The sequence below is a fragment of the Mustela putorius genome, unplaced genomic scaffold, assembly GCF_011764305.1.
Source record: "Mustela putorius furo isolate JIRA1106 unplaced genomic scaffold, ASM1176430v1.1 tig00003834_pilon_pilon_pilon, whole genome shotgun sequence".
In the NCBI taxonomy this organism is placed as follows: domain Eukaryota; kingdom Metazoa; phylum Chordata; class Mammalia; order Carnivora; family Mustelidae; genus Mustela; species Mustela putorius.
The window spans coordinates 34,888,684-34,903,331 of NW_025421987.1; the positions used below are offsets into that span (position 1 = coordinate 34,888,684).

The 14,648-nt window shown below is 39.0% G+C and overlaps 1 protein-coding gene across 1 annotated transcript in view; it reads right to left on the bottom strand.

Moving 5' to 3' along the window:
• MORC1 (MORC family CW-type zinc finger 1) overlaps positions 1-14,648 on the bottom strand; it is a 183,062-nt gene that overhangs the window by 155,582 nt on the left and 12,832 nt on the right. The window contains exons 4-7 of the mRNA XM_004769143.1: positions 13,753-13,821; positions 10,027-10,117; positions 9,252-9,360; positions 1,086-1,245 (exon numbers count right to left, since the gene is read on the bottom strand). Coding sequence (XP_004769200.1) covers positions 1,086-1,245; positions 9,252-9,360; positions 10,027-10,117; positions 13,753-13,821 — 429 coding nt within the window. The remainder of the gene's footprint in view (positions 1-1,085; positions 1,246-9,251; positions 9,361-10,026; positions 10,118-13,752; positions 13,822-14,648) is intronic.

The window sequence follows — 14,648 nt, forward strand, 5'->3', positions numbered from 1 at the left end:
AATTAAAAAAAAAAAGTATAACATGTATATGTTAAGAAGATTAATATTTATTGAATTGCCAATAGTTTTCCTCTAAAAGGGAAAGGATGACAAAAAATAATTTTTAAACAAAATGCCATAAATTAGAGAAGAAATTTTGAAGGTAATACAAGCCAAGTCAGAAACAAATTTTTCAGAATTTCAGTGGGTTAAGTGCCTGCCTTTGGCCAAGGTCATGATCCCAGGGTTGTGGGGTAGAACAGGGAGCCTGCTTCTCCCTTTCCCTCTATGTCTCCCCCTGGCTTGCACCTGCTCAAATAAATATATATTGATTATATATTATTTAATATATATTATATGTAATTACCATACATTATATAATTATAATTATATAATTAAATTATATAGTATATATTATATATAATTATTATCTATAATATATATTTTTACATAATTATTATTAATTATATATATATACACATATGTATATAAAATCTTAAGATAAAGATTTTCACTAAAAACATTATCTAAATCAAGGAGTTCCAAAAAGGAAAATGCACATAGTTTTCTCTAGAGTAGGATTCTTCTTGTTTCCAGATAAGAAAGGCAAACATCTAGAGAAAGACTGGCACTGGAAAATGTTAGTAGACACAGGGCATTCTACATGTTGAGTAGAAGGCTGGTGTAGGTTGAAAGAATACAGAAAAAACAGAAACTCTATGCCTCAGAAACCTGGATTCACTGGCTTATAAACTGCTAATTGTCTTATATATGTGAGATCATCTAGTCGTAGACCCTGCAGTAAGCATGTCCTAAATCTGCTATGTAGTGCAGGGACTACGGATTCCCTGGGGTCACAGACTATGCCACCCCTTCTCATCCAGCCTTCACCAAGCTCATCCAAGTACAACTTTGGACTTGGAGCTATTCATGTTTGGATTCACTTAAGACAAAATTCCTGTGGATACAATGAATGACTGCCCCCATGTAAGATCCTGCATGGTGTTACAAATAGAAAAAAATACAAAAGTGTATGCAGAGTATCTTCTGAAAGATACTAAAAATGAAATAATTCTAACAAAACTGCAGAGTTTTGATGATCTTACCACATTTCCCATAGATCATATCAAACTGCTGCATCAGTTCAGCTTCATTTCTAAATGGAGAGTACTTAAAAATTATAGACAATTCCGTTGATAGTTTTTGAGGATCATCTGTGACAGATTTTCTGGTTCTTGTTAACCATGAAGGTATTGGAACTACAACCTATAAAACACACACACACATACACCCATCAATTTACTACGAAGTACACAAATAAAAACCATCATCCTTTCATTTGATCCTGATTCAGTCCATTCATCATCTAGTCAAAGTACAACACACAGTTAAAAGTTTATTTCCCCCTGTATTCTAGTTTTATAAGAAAGAGACAAAAACTAATTATGTATACTCAAAGAGTATTATTCTAAAAGGCTCCATTGTAGAATGTGGGGACAGATGGAATCTACTTCAGCCCCTAACGAAATATGGGTAGAATGGCAGAGGGAACAGCAGTGTCAGCATGTTAGAAGCTGAAGAGTACATGGCAGCAAATCCAGGAAAACCAATCTGAGGCCCGTGCCAGAAGAGAAAACCAGTCTGATTATTATTTGGAATACCCTAAAAGACTCAGAGATGGATGGCATGAGTTCACTTCGGGGATGGGAGAAAGGGGAAGAGAAATAGAAGTAGCATCCAGATCCCTATCTGGCACTAGCTTCCCCACCTCCACAGAGACTAGATGCTTATTCTCTGGAAAGAGCAGAACAAAGCATTTCTAGATTAGAGGATATATCAGGTACAGTTGTCAGGGGGACCTTACTGAGATTGGCGGGGTTAAAGAATACATACTGGGTGCTGAGAGCCCAGATTTCTTCTCTCATTTAGGTCCCAGAAAGCTGTCAGCTAGGGGCGCCTGGGTGGCTCAGTGGGTTAAGCCGCTGCCTTCGGCTGAGGTCATGATCTTAGGGTCCTGGGATCGAGTCCCGCATCGGGCTCTCTGCTCGGCAGGGAGCCTGCTTCCTTCTCTCTCTCTCTCTGCCTGCCTCTCAGTGTACTTGTGATTTCTCTCTGTCAAATAAATAAATAAAAATCTTTAAAAAAAAAAAAAAAAAAAAAGAAAGCTGTCAGCTAGTCCTTCAGGCAGAAAACTGTAGGATCCTTCTCTGGAAACTGGACTAGCCCAGAAGGAAAGACATAATGAAAATTACACTGAGGGTTTCCTAACAATACAGCTCAGCTAGGGCTCACTATTATGACACTCATAGCCGCCAAGACCCCCACCCCCAACCCCACTCTTGCAGAGCTTTCCGTTGAAACTGTACTGGAATACTCTTTAATGTATTCAGGCTTGATAACCATCTGAGCAAATCCTCTAATATGATAAAAACAGATTAAATAAATAAGCACAAACAAAGCAACTCATCAGAAACCAAAACCGTACAAGGAAGATGAAAATTTTGAGAAAAATCATTGTTAACACCTTCAGAGTGCTAAAAGGCCACCTTGCTTAAGACTGTTTGGATCTGGAGTGCCTGGTAGGCTCAGTGGGTTAAAACCTCTGCCTTAGGCTCAGGTCATGATCCCAGGGTCCTGGGATCAGGGCCCACATCAGGCTCTCTGCTCAACAGGGAGCCTTCTTCTCCTCCTCTCTCTCTGCCTGCCTCTCTGCCTACTTGTGATTTCTGTCTGTCAAATAAATAAATAAAATCTTAAAAAAAAAGAATGTTTGGATCAACCAGGAAATCAAAGAACTTAAACAATTCATGGAAACCAATGAGAATGAAGACACTTCAGTCCAAAACCTATGGGATACAGCAAAGGCGGTCCTAATGGGGAAATACATAGCTATCCAAGCCTCCCTCAAAAAAACTGAAAATCCAGAATACACCAGCTCTCTTTACACCTTAAAGAATCAACAACAAATTAAGCCAACTCCATGCAAGAGATGGGAAATAATAAGATTGAGCAGAGATCAATGAGAGAGAAACCAGAGATACAGTAGAACGCATCAACCAAGAAGCTGGGTTTTTGAAAGAATCAATAAGATCTATAAACCATTGGCCAAACTAATCCAAAAGAAGAGAGGACCCAAATTAATAAAATTATGAATGAAAAGGGCGAGATCATGAATAACAGCAAGGAAATAGAAACAATCATCAGAAATTATTATCAACAGTTATATGCCAATAAATTAAGCAACCTAGATGATATGGATGCATTCCTGGAAACCTATAAACTTCCAAAGCTGAATAAGGAAGAAACTGACAACCTAAGTACACCAATATCTAGTAACTAGATTGAAGCAGTGATCAAAACCTCCAAAAAACAAAAGCCCAGCACCTGAAAGATTCCCTGGGGAATACTACAGAACTTTCAAAGAAGAAATAATACCTTTTCTCCTGAAGCTGTTTCAAAAAATTGAAGCAAAAGGAAAACTTCCTATGCAGCCAGTATTACCCTGATCCCCAAACCAGGTAAAAACCCCACCAAAAAGAATTTCAGACCAATATCCCTTTTGAATATGCATGCTAAGATTCTCAACAAGATCCTAGCTAATATGATCCAACAGTATATTAAAAATATTATCCACCGTGACCAGGTGGGGTTTATCCATGTGATGCAGGGGTGGTTCAGAATTCACAAGTCAATCAATGTGATAGAACAAATCAGTAAGAGTGGAGAGAATAACCACAGGTCCTCTGAATTGATGCAGAAAAGCATTTGACAAGATATAGCATCCATTCCTGATTAAAACGCTTCAAAGTATAAGGATAGAGGGAACATTCCTGAACTTCATAAAATCTATCTATGAAAAACCCACAGCAAAGATCATCCTCAATGGAGAAAAGCTGACAGCTTTCCCTTTGAGATCAAGAATACAGCAAGGATGCCCACTCTTGCCACTCTTGTTCAACATAGTATTAGAAGTCCCAGCAACAGCAATCAGACGACAAAGAGAAATAAAAGGTACTCAAATTGGCAATGAAAAAGTCAAACCCTTCCTCTTCACAGATGACATGATACTTTAGATGGAAAACTCAAAAGACTCCACTCCCAGACTACTAGAACTTATACAGCAATTCAGTAATGTGGCAGGATACAAAATCAATGTACAGAAATCAGTTGCTTTCTTATACACTAACAATGGAAATACACAAAGGGAAATGAAAGAAATGATTCCACTTACTATAGCACCAAAAACCATAAGATATCTGGGAATAAACCTAATTGAAGAGGTAAAGGATCTGTATTCAACGAACTACAGAACACTCATGAAAGAAACTGAAGACACAAAAAGATGGAAGACTATTCCATGCTCAGGGATCAGAAGAATAAACATTGTTAAAATGTCTATACTGCCTAGAGAAATCTATACTTTAAATGCCATCCTACCAAAATTCTACTGGCATTTTTCAAAGAGCTGAGGCAAACAACCCTAAAATTTGTACGGAACCAGAAGAGACCCCAAATTGCTAAGGAAATGTTGAAAAAGAAAAACCAAACTAGGAGCATCACATTGCCTGATTTCAAGCTTTACTACAAAGCTGTGATCACTAAGACAGCATGGTACTGGCACAAAAACAGATACATAGACCAGTGGAACAGAGTAGAGAGCCCAGATATGGACCCTCAACTCTATGGTCAAATAATCTTCAACAAAGCAGGAAAAAATATCCAGTGGAAAAAAGACAGGCTCTTCAATAAATGGTGCTGGGAAAATTGGACAGCTACGTGTAGAATGAAACTCGACCATTCTCTTACACCATACACAAAGATAAAATCGAAATGGATAAAAGACCTCAACGTGAGGCAGGAATCCATCAGAATCCTAGAGGAGAACACAGGCAGTAACCTCTTCAACATCTGCTATGGCAACTTCTTTCAAGAGATTTCTCCAAAGGCAAAGGAAACAAAAGTGAAAATGAACTTTTGGGACTTCATCAAGATCAAAAGCTTCTGCACAGCAAAGGAAACAGTCAACAAAACAAAGAGGCAACCCATGGAATAGGAGAAGATATTCGCAAATGACACTACAGACAAAGGGCTGATATCCAAGATCTATAAAGAACCCCTGAAACAACACACACAAAACAGATAATCACATCCAAAACTGGGCAGAGGTAATGAACGGACACCTCTCCAAAGGAGACATACAAATGGCTAACAGACACATGAAAAAACGTTCATCATCACTAGCCATCAGAGAGATTCAGATCAAAACCACATTGAGATATCACCTTATACCAGTTAGAATGGTTAAAATTAACAAGACAGTAAACAACATGTGTTGGAGAGGATGTGGACAAAAGGGAACCCTCTTACACTGTTGCTGGGAATGCAAGTTGGGGCAACCACTTTGGAAAACAGTGTGGAGATTCCTTAAGAAATTAAAAATAGAGCTTCCCTATGACCCTGCAATTGCACCATTGGGTATTTACCCCCAAAATACAGATGTAGTGAAAAGAAGGGTCAACTGTACCCCAATGCTCATAGCAGCAATGGCCACAGTCCCAAACTGTGGAAAGAACCAAGATGCCCTCCGACAGAAGAATGGATAAAGAAGATACAGTTCATATATACTACGGAGTATTATGCCTCCATCAGAAGGATGAATACCTAACTTTTGTATCAACATGGACAGGACTGGAAGAGATTATGCTAAGTGAAATAAGTCAAGCAGAGAGAGTCAAGTATCATATGGCTTTGCTTATTTGTGGAGCATAAGAAATAACACGGAGGACATGGGAAGATGAAGAGGAGAAGGGAGTTGAGGGAAATTGGAGGGGGAGATGATCCATGAGAGACTGTGGATGCTGAAAAACAAACAGGGTTTTGGAGGGGATGGGGTGGGAGGCTGGGTGAGCCTGGTGGTGGGTATTATGGAGGGCACATATTGCATGGAGCACTGGCTATGGTGCATAAACAATGAATCTTGGAAGACTGAAAAGAAATTTTAAAAAATAAAAATTTAAAAAGAAAGAAACCCAGAGTGCTAAAAGGAATTACTGTATCTATGAAACAGAACTATATGTCTTTAAAAAAGAATACTGAGAGACTTTAACACACTTCTTAGAAATGAAGAATATGACTACAGAAAAATATTTATAATAAGATTGGAAGAAGAAATGTTAGAAAACCTCCCAGAGAGGGCACGTATTGCATGGAGCACTGGGTGTGGTGCAAAAACAATGAATACTGTTAAGCTGAAAATAAATAAATAAATAAATAAATAAATAAATAAATAAAAAGAAACCTCCCAGAAAATAAAACACAGAAAATAGGAGAGAAAAGATAAGAAAATCAAAGAACCAGTCCCAGATGTCCAAGAGCTAAGAAGAGAAGTTGTAAAAAGAAAGAGAATATGAATGGAAGAAAATCATTAGCTATTACAGAAAAATATTCCCAAACTGAAAGACATGTATTTCCAGATTGAAAATGTCCAGTAAGCAACCAGCACAATGGATGCAAATACACCCATCCAAAGGCAAAATACTTAAATCAGAACACTGGAGACAAAGAGTAGTTCTGAGTAGACAAAGAGAAGTTCTACTGACTTCAAAGAGTAGATAGAGGATAAGAAGAGACTCAGAAATTAAAATGGCTTCAGCCTTCTCAATGACAATGCTGGAAATAAGATGATAATGGAGCAATGGTTGCCAGTTCCTGAAGGAAGATTCATTTCAACCTACAGATAACACCAAGCCAAACTATCATTGAGTGCTCATGTAGGATAAAAATATTTTCATGCATGTCTTCACATAAAGTGTTTTTTCCTCAAAATACTTGACCTCTCATGCATCCTTGTTAAGGAAGCTAATGGAGAGGGGCACCTGGGTGGCTCAGTGGGTTAAACCTCTGCCTTCAGCTCAGGTCATGATCTCAGGGTCCTGGGATAGAGCCCCACATCTGGCTCTCTGCTCAGCAGAGAGCCTGCTTCCCCCCTCTCTCTCTCTGGCTGTCTCTCTGCGTACTTTTGATCTCTCTCTGTCAAATAAACAAATAAAATCTTAAAAAAAAAAAAAAAAAGAAAGAAAGAAAGCTAACGGAGGATGTGTTGGCAAGGGAAGGTCCTAGGAGCACAGCGGAACACCACCAGGAATGAGGGGTAGCACAGAAGACTCCAGAGCACAGTCTTCAGGAAGATGGGACTGAGAAGAGTACAGCTGGAGACTGGAACTAACATAGTGATAAAGACAGAAAACCAAGCAAGTACTCAGTGACAGCAGTAAGTACACAGAACACGAAATAGACAATTTTTAATTCCAGGAAGAATAAGAATTGTGCAGAAAAAGGAAAAAATACTTATGACAGGATATAGTTGTGAATAGTGTTTATACAATCTTATAATGTAAATACCGAACATTAGCATAAGTAAACTTACAATGGAGCTATGTTGAGGATGGAGAATTGGAAAGATATGTATGTGTGATACAGAGGAAATAATATAGAAATCTTTTTATAATGAACAGTTAATACATAATACATGAAATCAAGAAGTAGCAATATAAGTATGTTACACAGTGATATGCAGGAAAATATTGAAAAAAATCAGCTAATATTGTTGAAAGAGATTGCCTGGGTGGAAGTAGAAGTAGAAATGGGAAGGGGTTGCTGGTTTTAATTTTTTTGCCTTTTTTTTTTTTTAAATGGGGAAATGGCCCTTTTTAGGAGAGCTATAACCTCAGCTTTGGCCCAATTTTCCATGCCTTTACATACATAAATGGCAACATCAATTCTTAAGTCACTGCTTTTCCTCCTATCAATTTCCCACTCAGCTACTCCCTATTGCCTACAAAATGTTGCCTCTCTGACCCGACCCCACTGCGGCCCGTGGGCATGCTGCATCCCTAGGAACAACCTCACAGTTCCACCATCCTTCCACCCCCATACTCCTGTCCAGGTCTGAGAGTTGCGCATGACACTTCTCTCTGTATACCAGCCTTTCCAGCAGCAAGTGGTTCTCACTCCATAAAACCCTTGTGGACCAATCAAGGCATTCTAATCTCTCCATCCATACCCCTGCTTTTGACAATTCTGTAACAGCAGAAATCCATGAGTATGCTGAACGCCATTCTTCTTAAACACCCTCATTTTGTTATGTGTCCAATTCACATATGTGTTTGCCTATATTTTGTGACCACTTTGATGGTCAGATGATCTCCTGCTGGTTTTCTACCTTCCACAGGGTAGAAGTGCTGGGTAGTTTCTTAACCCGCATTTGCTGTATTGAATTACACTGACATTCTGAATAGCGAATCTCAGACACTGCAAATTAATAAAGCATAGCTAGGTCATCAGAGTTGAAATTATGGTCACCGGGGTTTCAGTTTTAAGTCCATTTTGCCCTCATTTTCTTTAGGTTTTGTATTCCAAGTATTTTAATCCAAAATTTATTTTTATTTTTTATTTTCTATTTATTTTTTTAAAGATTTTAAAATTTTTTTTATTTGACAGACAAAGGTCACAAGTAGGCAGAGAATCAGGCAGAGAAAGAGGAGGAAGCAGGTTCCATGTTGAGCAGAGAGACCACTGCGGGGCTTGATCCCAGGACCCTGAGATCATGACCTGAGCCAAAGTCAGAGGTTTTTACCCACTAAGCCACCCAGGTGCCCCCAAAAGTTATTATTAAAATGATAACCCATTTATGGCATAAATAGGGGAAATGTTTTGCAGGCTCCCTCCAAAAAGCTCACTGTGCCAAAGGGAGCCTCTTATTGCTGGGAGATTTGGGTATATGGATAATGAAAATAACATTCTAAAAACTGCCTAGGAGTTAATAAGCCACTCAAGAAGGGTCAACAGGGGGGTACCTGTGTGGCTCAGTTGGTTAAGCATAGGATTTGGCTTAGGTCATGATCTCAGGGATGGAGCCATGCATCAGGCTCCCTACTCAGCAAGAAGCCTGCTTTCTCTTCTTCCTCTGCCCCCCACTGTGCTCACGCTCACACTCTCTAATAAATAAATAAAATCTGTTTTAAAAAATACTACCCAAGAAAAGAAGAGTAGGTGCCCATGGATTCCTTAAAAAAAAAAAAAAAAAAGATTGTTCAACAGGACAGGTTCTATTGACGTGCCCAGAACGTCCAGCCACCTTCTCTCCATTTCCCAAATACATTCCTAAATTTCTAAATCATAATCAGAAAAGAACCACTGTAAACTTCACCCTGAGATAGTAAATGAAAAAACACTGTTACTATGGAAACCAAAGGAAAAATCTCAACTCTTACCTCAGTAAGACCTTCTCTTTCACAGAATGTCTGAGAAAAAAACACGCATGTCATTGTTTCTTCCTTCTTGGTAAAAAGAATAAAGTCTTTCCCAATCCTCATGGATCCACTATATTAAAAATCAAGAACATACCGGTTTACATCATGAACAATGAAAAGAAGAAAGAGGCAGGCACAAAACTGCACTATAATGAATTGTTCTTTCACAGAAGTAATGTCCCTGTTTTGCTGACCCATCACCAAAAGGGTGTAAATAATGATTTTTTTTCCTCCAAGTACAGCAGATGGATTTAAACCAATCCAGCTCTACACTCTTGCTTAAGACAGGACTACTAGAAGTAAGGTGCTGTCCAGGACTCAAGAAAAGAACAATCATGTGCCCATAGCAGGAGTCAAATGGGTGACAATTTACTCTTGTCCTTGCCTTCCATGGAGGCAGACTAATAAAATAAGCTGTGGACACATATTACACCTGAACTAACATACGCTCTGAGAAACAAAAGAACAGAGATTCAAGGAAGCTCTGAAGTTCAGGGCTTCTGCTACCACACCTGAGAGATGATCCATCCCCTATTTGAGAATTAAATTTACAAATGTTGTAAAGATCCAAGTCAGTTATCAGTATGGACATCCCAAAAGAAGATGGGACCTTTCAGTTTATATATATCTTTAAAGCTTTTACAAACCTAGATCATTCTGTGTAAGACTGGCTTTAAATTAAATTTGTTCCTAGTATCAATAATACATGCTTTAAAGGAAAAACAAAATCTCTTACCTTTTGAGACCATTACCATATTGCCCAATAAACTTCAAGGCTGATGACCGTTTCTTGGATGTTCCAAAGTAAATGATTTCTGAAGCTTCCTCTATAATTGACAGACATTTAGGTAGTTAGAAATTAAGAGTCACTGACACTGGCCATAGGTCCAGTTGTCAGGATGTCACACGTATCTCAGGACATTAGGACAAACCCATATGTCTTGGGTCAGGCCAGGTACAGCTTCATGTGGAGCCCAGAGACAGGCTTCACATTCTGACCAGGATCTTAACTGTAATATATTGAAAGAGGTCAAACAGACCTAGCCACATGACCTTGGGTAAACAGAGTTTAAACTCTGAGTCTTGATTTCCTCATCTCTAAAAAAGTACTAAGACCGATATTATAGAGTTGTTGATGAAGACAAATAGATCAAATGTGATCATTTGTTTGTGAAACTCTGAATACAATACACTTAATAAGTGCCAATTAATTTTAAGTATTAAAATTATCCATACCACTAATCATTTTCCATGAATTTGGCTCTTAGCCAGCTCCATGGAAGACTGAGCAGGGCAGAATGGCTTCTGGTCTGACACTCACTGGGGATGAAAGGCCACTTGTTCCAGACTCTCAGAGTCATTCACCAGATCTCTCCAGAGCATTCTGGAATTCTAGAGAACTGTCTAAACTTCAAAATATACATACCTCCAGAAACCAGAATGCTCCTAGAGAAACAGGGAAGGATAGAAACGGGTCACCCAACGGGCATACCTGAATATGTGCTCTGAAAGTGTCCCAAAGACCAGTGTCAGTCTATGTGCAGACACTCTGCTTGTCTGCAGCCAACTGGACATTTTATCACGTGTTCTTATAAAGGGATGGGTATTAAGTGAGGGTATCCATAATAACAATATTAGCTTCCTTTACTGTTCACTATATGCTAGGGACTGTATCATATATTTTACATGCATTGCCTATGTAACATTTATAATAAACATACAGAATAGATACTGTGATGATGATCTGCATGTTATGGATGAGGAAATTCAAGTTCAAAGTATACATAACGTGTCCAAGGTGAAATAGCTGATGAATGTGACTGTAAGGATAACACTCCAAGGCTGTCAGAGAACATATCCTGTGGTTTTCAAAGCACACCTCCCAGACTCCCACGTATGTTGGCTGGAGTTCTGGGAACTGATACGAAACACTGACATGACCCCTTCCCACCACAACTGTATGTCATGGTAGGAGAAGCAGATTAGAAACAAACAAACAAGATAATTTCTAAGAACATTAGTGAAGAAAATAAAACCAGGGTAATGTGATAGAGGATTAACAGAGGTGTGGCCCTCAGACAGAATGATCCGGGAAGGCTTCCTTCATGAGGTGACATCTGAGATGAACTACAAATCACGGGCCAGCAGCTGTGGCTGGAGTGTTACAAGCAAGGGAGTGAGTGCCATGAGAAATGGTCAAAGAGGTGGACAAAGGCTAAATAATGTGAGAAACTGGAAGCATTACTGGGGAGTATAAATTATATCCCAAAGTAATGAAAAACCACCAAGGGTTTTAAGCAGGGGAAAGATATGAGGTGATAATTTGTATTATAGATATCTTTTTTAAATGATTTTATTTATTTATTTGACAGAGAGAGTGAGCGAGTGGGAGCCTGATGCAGGGCTCAATCCCAGAAACCGGGGATCATGACCTGAGCTGAAGGCAGATGCTTAATCTTAACCAACTGAGCCACCCTGGTGCCCCGAGGTCATTTTTATTTTATTTTTAAAGATTTTATTTATCTATTTGATAGAGATCGCAAGTAGGCAGAGAGGCAGGCAGTGGGGTGGGGGAGCAGGCTCCCCACTGAGCAGCGAGCCCGATGCGGGGCTTGATCCCAGGATCCCAAGATCATGACCTGAGCTAAAGGCAGAGGCTTAAACCACTGAGCCACTCAGGCGCCCCCCGCCCCCTGAGGTCATTTTTATTAAAAGAAAATACCCTTGGGATCGCTGTGTGAGGGACCACGATAGGGAAGACTGGAAGCCAAGAGTGAAAATTCCTTCAGTTACCCTCTGGCTTAAGGTTGATTTAACTCAGTTTGGGCCACAGACAGGTTCTATCTTCAGTCATCAGATAAACTCTTCCTTTCAACTTATTACTTGATTTCCAATCAATGTTTTTCTTTAAAAGACTTTATTTACTTATTTGAGAGAGAGCTTGAGCACAAGGTCAAGGAGTGGGGAGGGGGCATAAGGACAGAGGGAGAGGAAGAAGCAGACTCCCTGCTGAACGGGGAGCTAGATGCCCGGCCCCTGGGATCACAAGCTGAGCAGAAGGCAGATGCTTAACCAACTGAGCCACCCAGGTGCCCCAATTTCCAATTGATATTAATAGGAATTGCTCTCTCAACACTAGCAGGCTTTTAAAAATAGTCCTGTATATTTCAAATGAAGTGTGAGTTCCTTCTGAAGATGAGCATTTGCCACTTTTCTGTGTTTTCATCGTTTTGCTCATGGCCATATTATAAAAGGAGTTGCTTCTTTTTCTATTTTCTTTTTTTTTTTTTTAAAGGAAGTGACTTAGAATATATCATACATTCTGTTATTTAGATATTTAGGAAAATGAACTTAACGGTCAGTCTAGAAATGAAAAAACTTTTTTTCATCATGATTTTCTCACAAACTCTCTTCTTTCTTTTAAACACTAAGGAACCAACAATACCTTGAGTCAAAATCACCTGGAGAAATCAAAATTATCCCAACAAAGTCAGAATGAGACCTGAGTAAGATATCTGGCCATATTCTAAGCTTGCTAATAATCTCTGACTATTCATACCAAGAGAGTACTTCAGAGACTAGCAAGAAGATAACTGCTTTACTTTGTATTCTGAGTTTCCAAAAATGACAAGAATGCTTTCCACTGCTGTAGAAAAGACCAGAACTGTTCCCTATTACTTGAATTCCCCTCACGATTTTTTTTTTTTTTAACCTAGCAGTCAACCACCCTGTCTTGTGGGACATAGACAAGTATTAAATAAGAATTCAGGGATAAGTTATCCCAAATGACTCAAAACTCTTATCAGAAGAAATAACATTTCAATTTCATAGTAAACTGATATCGTGCCCCCACTGTGTGTTGTGTTTTGGTTAGCTTTAAGGTACTCCCCCCCAAAAAAAGAAAGAAAAGAAAAAGAAAAATCATGCAAAGAATTGTAGATGTATTCATTATGGTGAGAATAGCTGACTGAAGCTACTAAACCTTTGAACATAACAAGAAAAAAATCTACCACTAAAAACAAGAAGAGGTAACCTCTTCCTCAAGGTTAAGCAGAAAATTAAAAACAGCCTGAAGGTACTAGAAACTGCCTCAGGCCTCTTGCAAGCAATACCTGAAGGGTGGGCTCAAACAACTTCCAAATCCATCCAGTTACCCCGCCTTTTCCATGGATTCCTAGATGTTTTTCCTCACACATAATCACACCTTCTGCTTTTCATCTTTCTTGCAGTATTTATCTACGCTCCCTTTTTGTTTTGGTTTAGATGATTACAATTAATTTACTCTGTCAGCTGGAATATTTAAATCTAGAAAGTTCAACAATATGTTAAGTCTAGGGTTTATTTTCCCTTAATAGCTCCATACCTGTTTTTGCATAGATAGCTCAATTTATTTTTATTTGTTTGATGGGTTTTCTGACTGTTTCCCCGAACAGCCAGTTAGGTATCCAGATAATTAACTTACCAGGATTCATACCACATCCATCATCCAGGAAGCACAACATGAATCCACCCTGCAGTTTTTCATTATCCACTGTAAGAGAAAGCAGTTCCTTCGTTATCACTGATAAATATGGGCCTTAATTTGTTCATCAGAAAGTCATGCTGCTTACATAATTATCTGTCCCCCTCAAAGGCAGCCACGGAGTGACAGAGTGAGGGTGCAAAGATGACGCTCAGAAAGGTGTCCAGGCTATAGTTTCACAGGACATTGCAGGGGGAAGACAGTCCTGCACCAAGAAGGCTTTAAATTACCATGAAACATCTAAACATTAATAAATTATGTGTACAGTGGGGTTTGCCCTGCTCTGGAATCCGCCTAGCCTTTAAACTTCAAATGTTTTCCACCCTGGGGGTGGGAATAAAGGGAGATGGTGATGTGACCCCAGGATCCCTCTTCCCACTGATCCACCTTTGTGCCCTTCTACCAAAGCACTCATTCTAAAGCCAATCCAGGCTGTTCTTTAATTCCTCAGGCTCTCCTGTCAGTAGTTAATTCCCATAAGAGCCATTTCTGTGTGCCTTTAGTGGCAGTAAATATTTGCCTCTTGAAACAGCTTTTGAATTTTTTAAATGATCAGGAATTGGAATCAATTGTGGTGATCAAGAGATATCATCAAGATAACAGAAAGTCATCTCTTGTTTAAAAAAAAAAATGGAAAGGTGTAACGAAAACTAATGAGACTAATGTTAATGCTCAGTTTGTGATCTGGCCAATCTGGCTCTGAGAGTAATTTAAACACTTGGATATATGACTTCTACCACATCTCTCTTTCTCTCTCTCTCTCTCTCTTTTTTTTGTTTTTTTGTTCGGATAATAGCTTGGGAACTAACTTACACACCAAAACACTGCCTATGTGT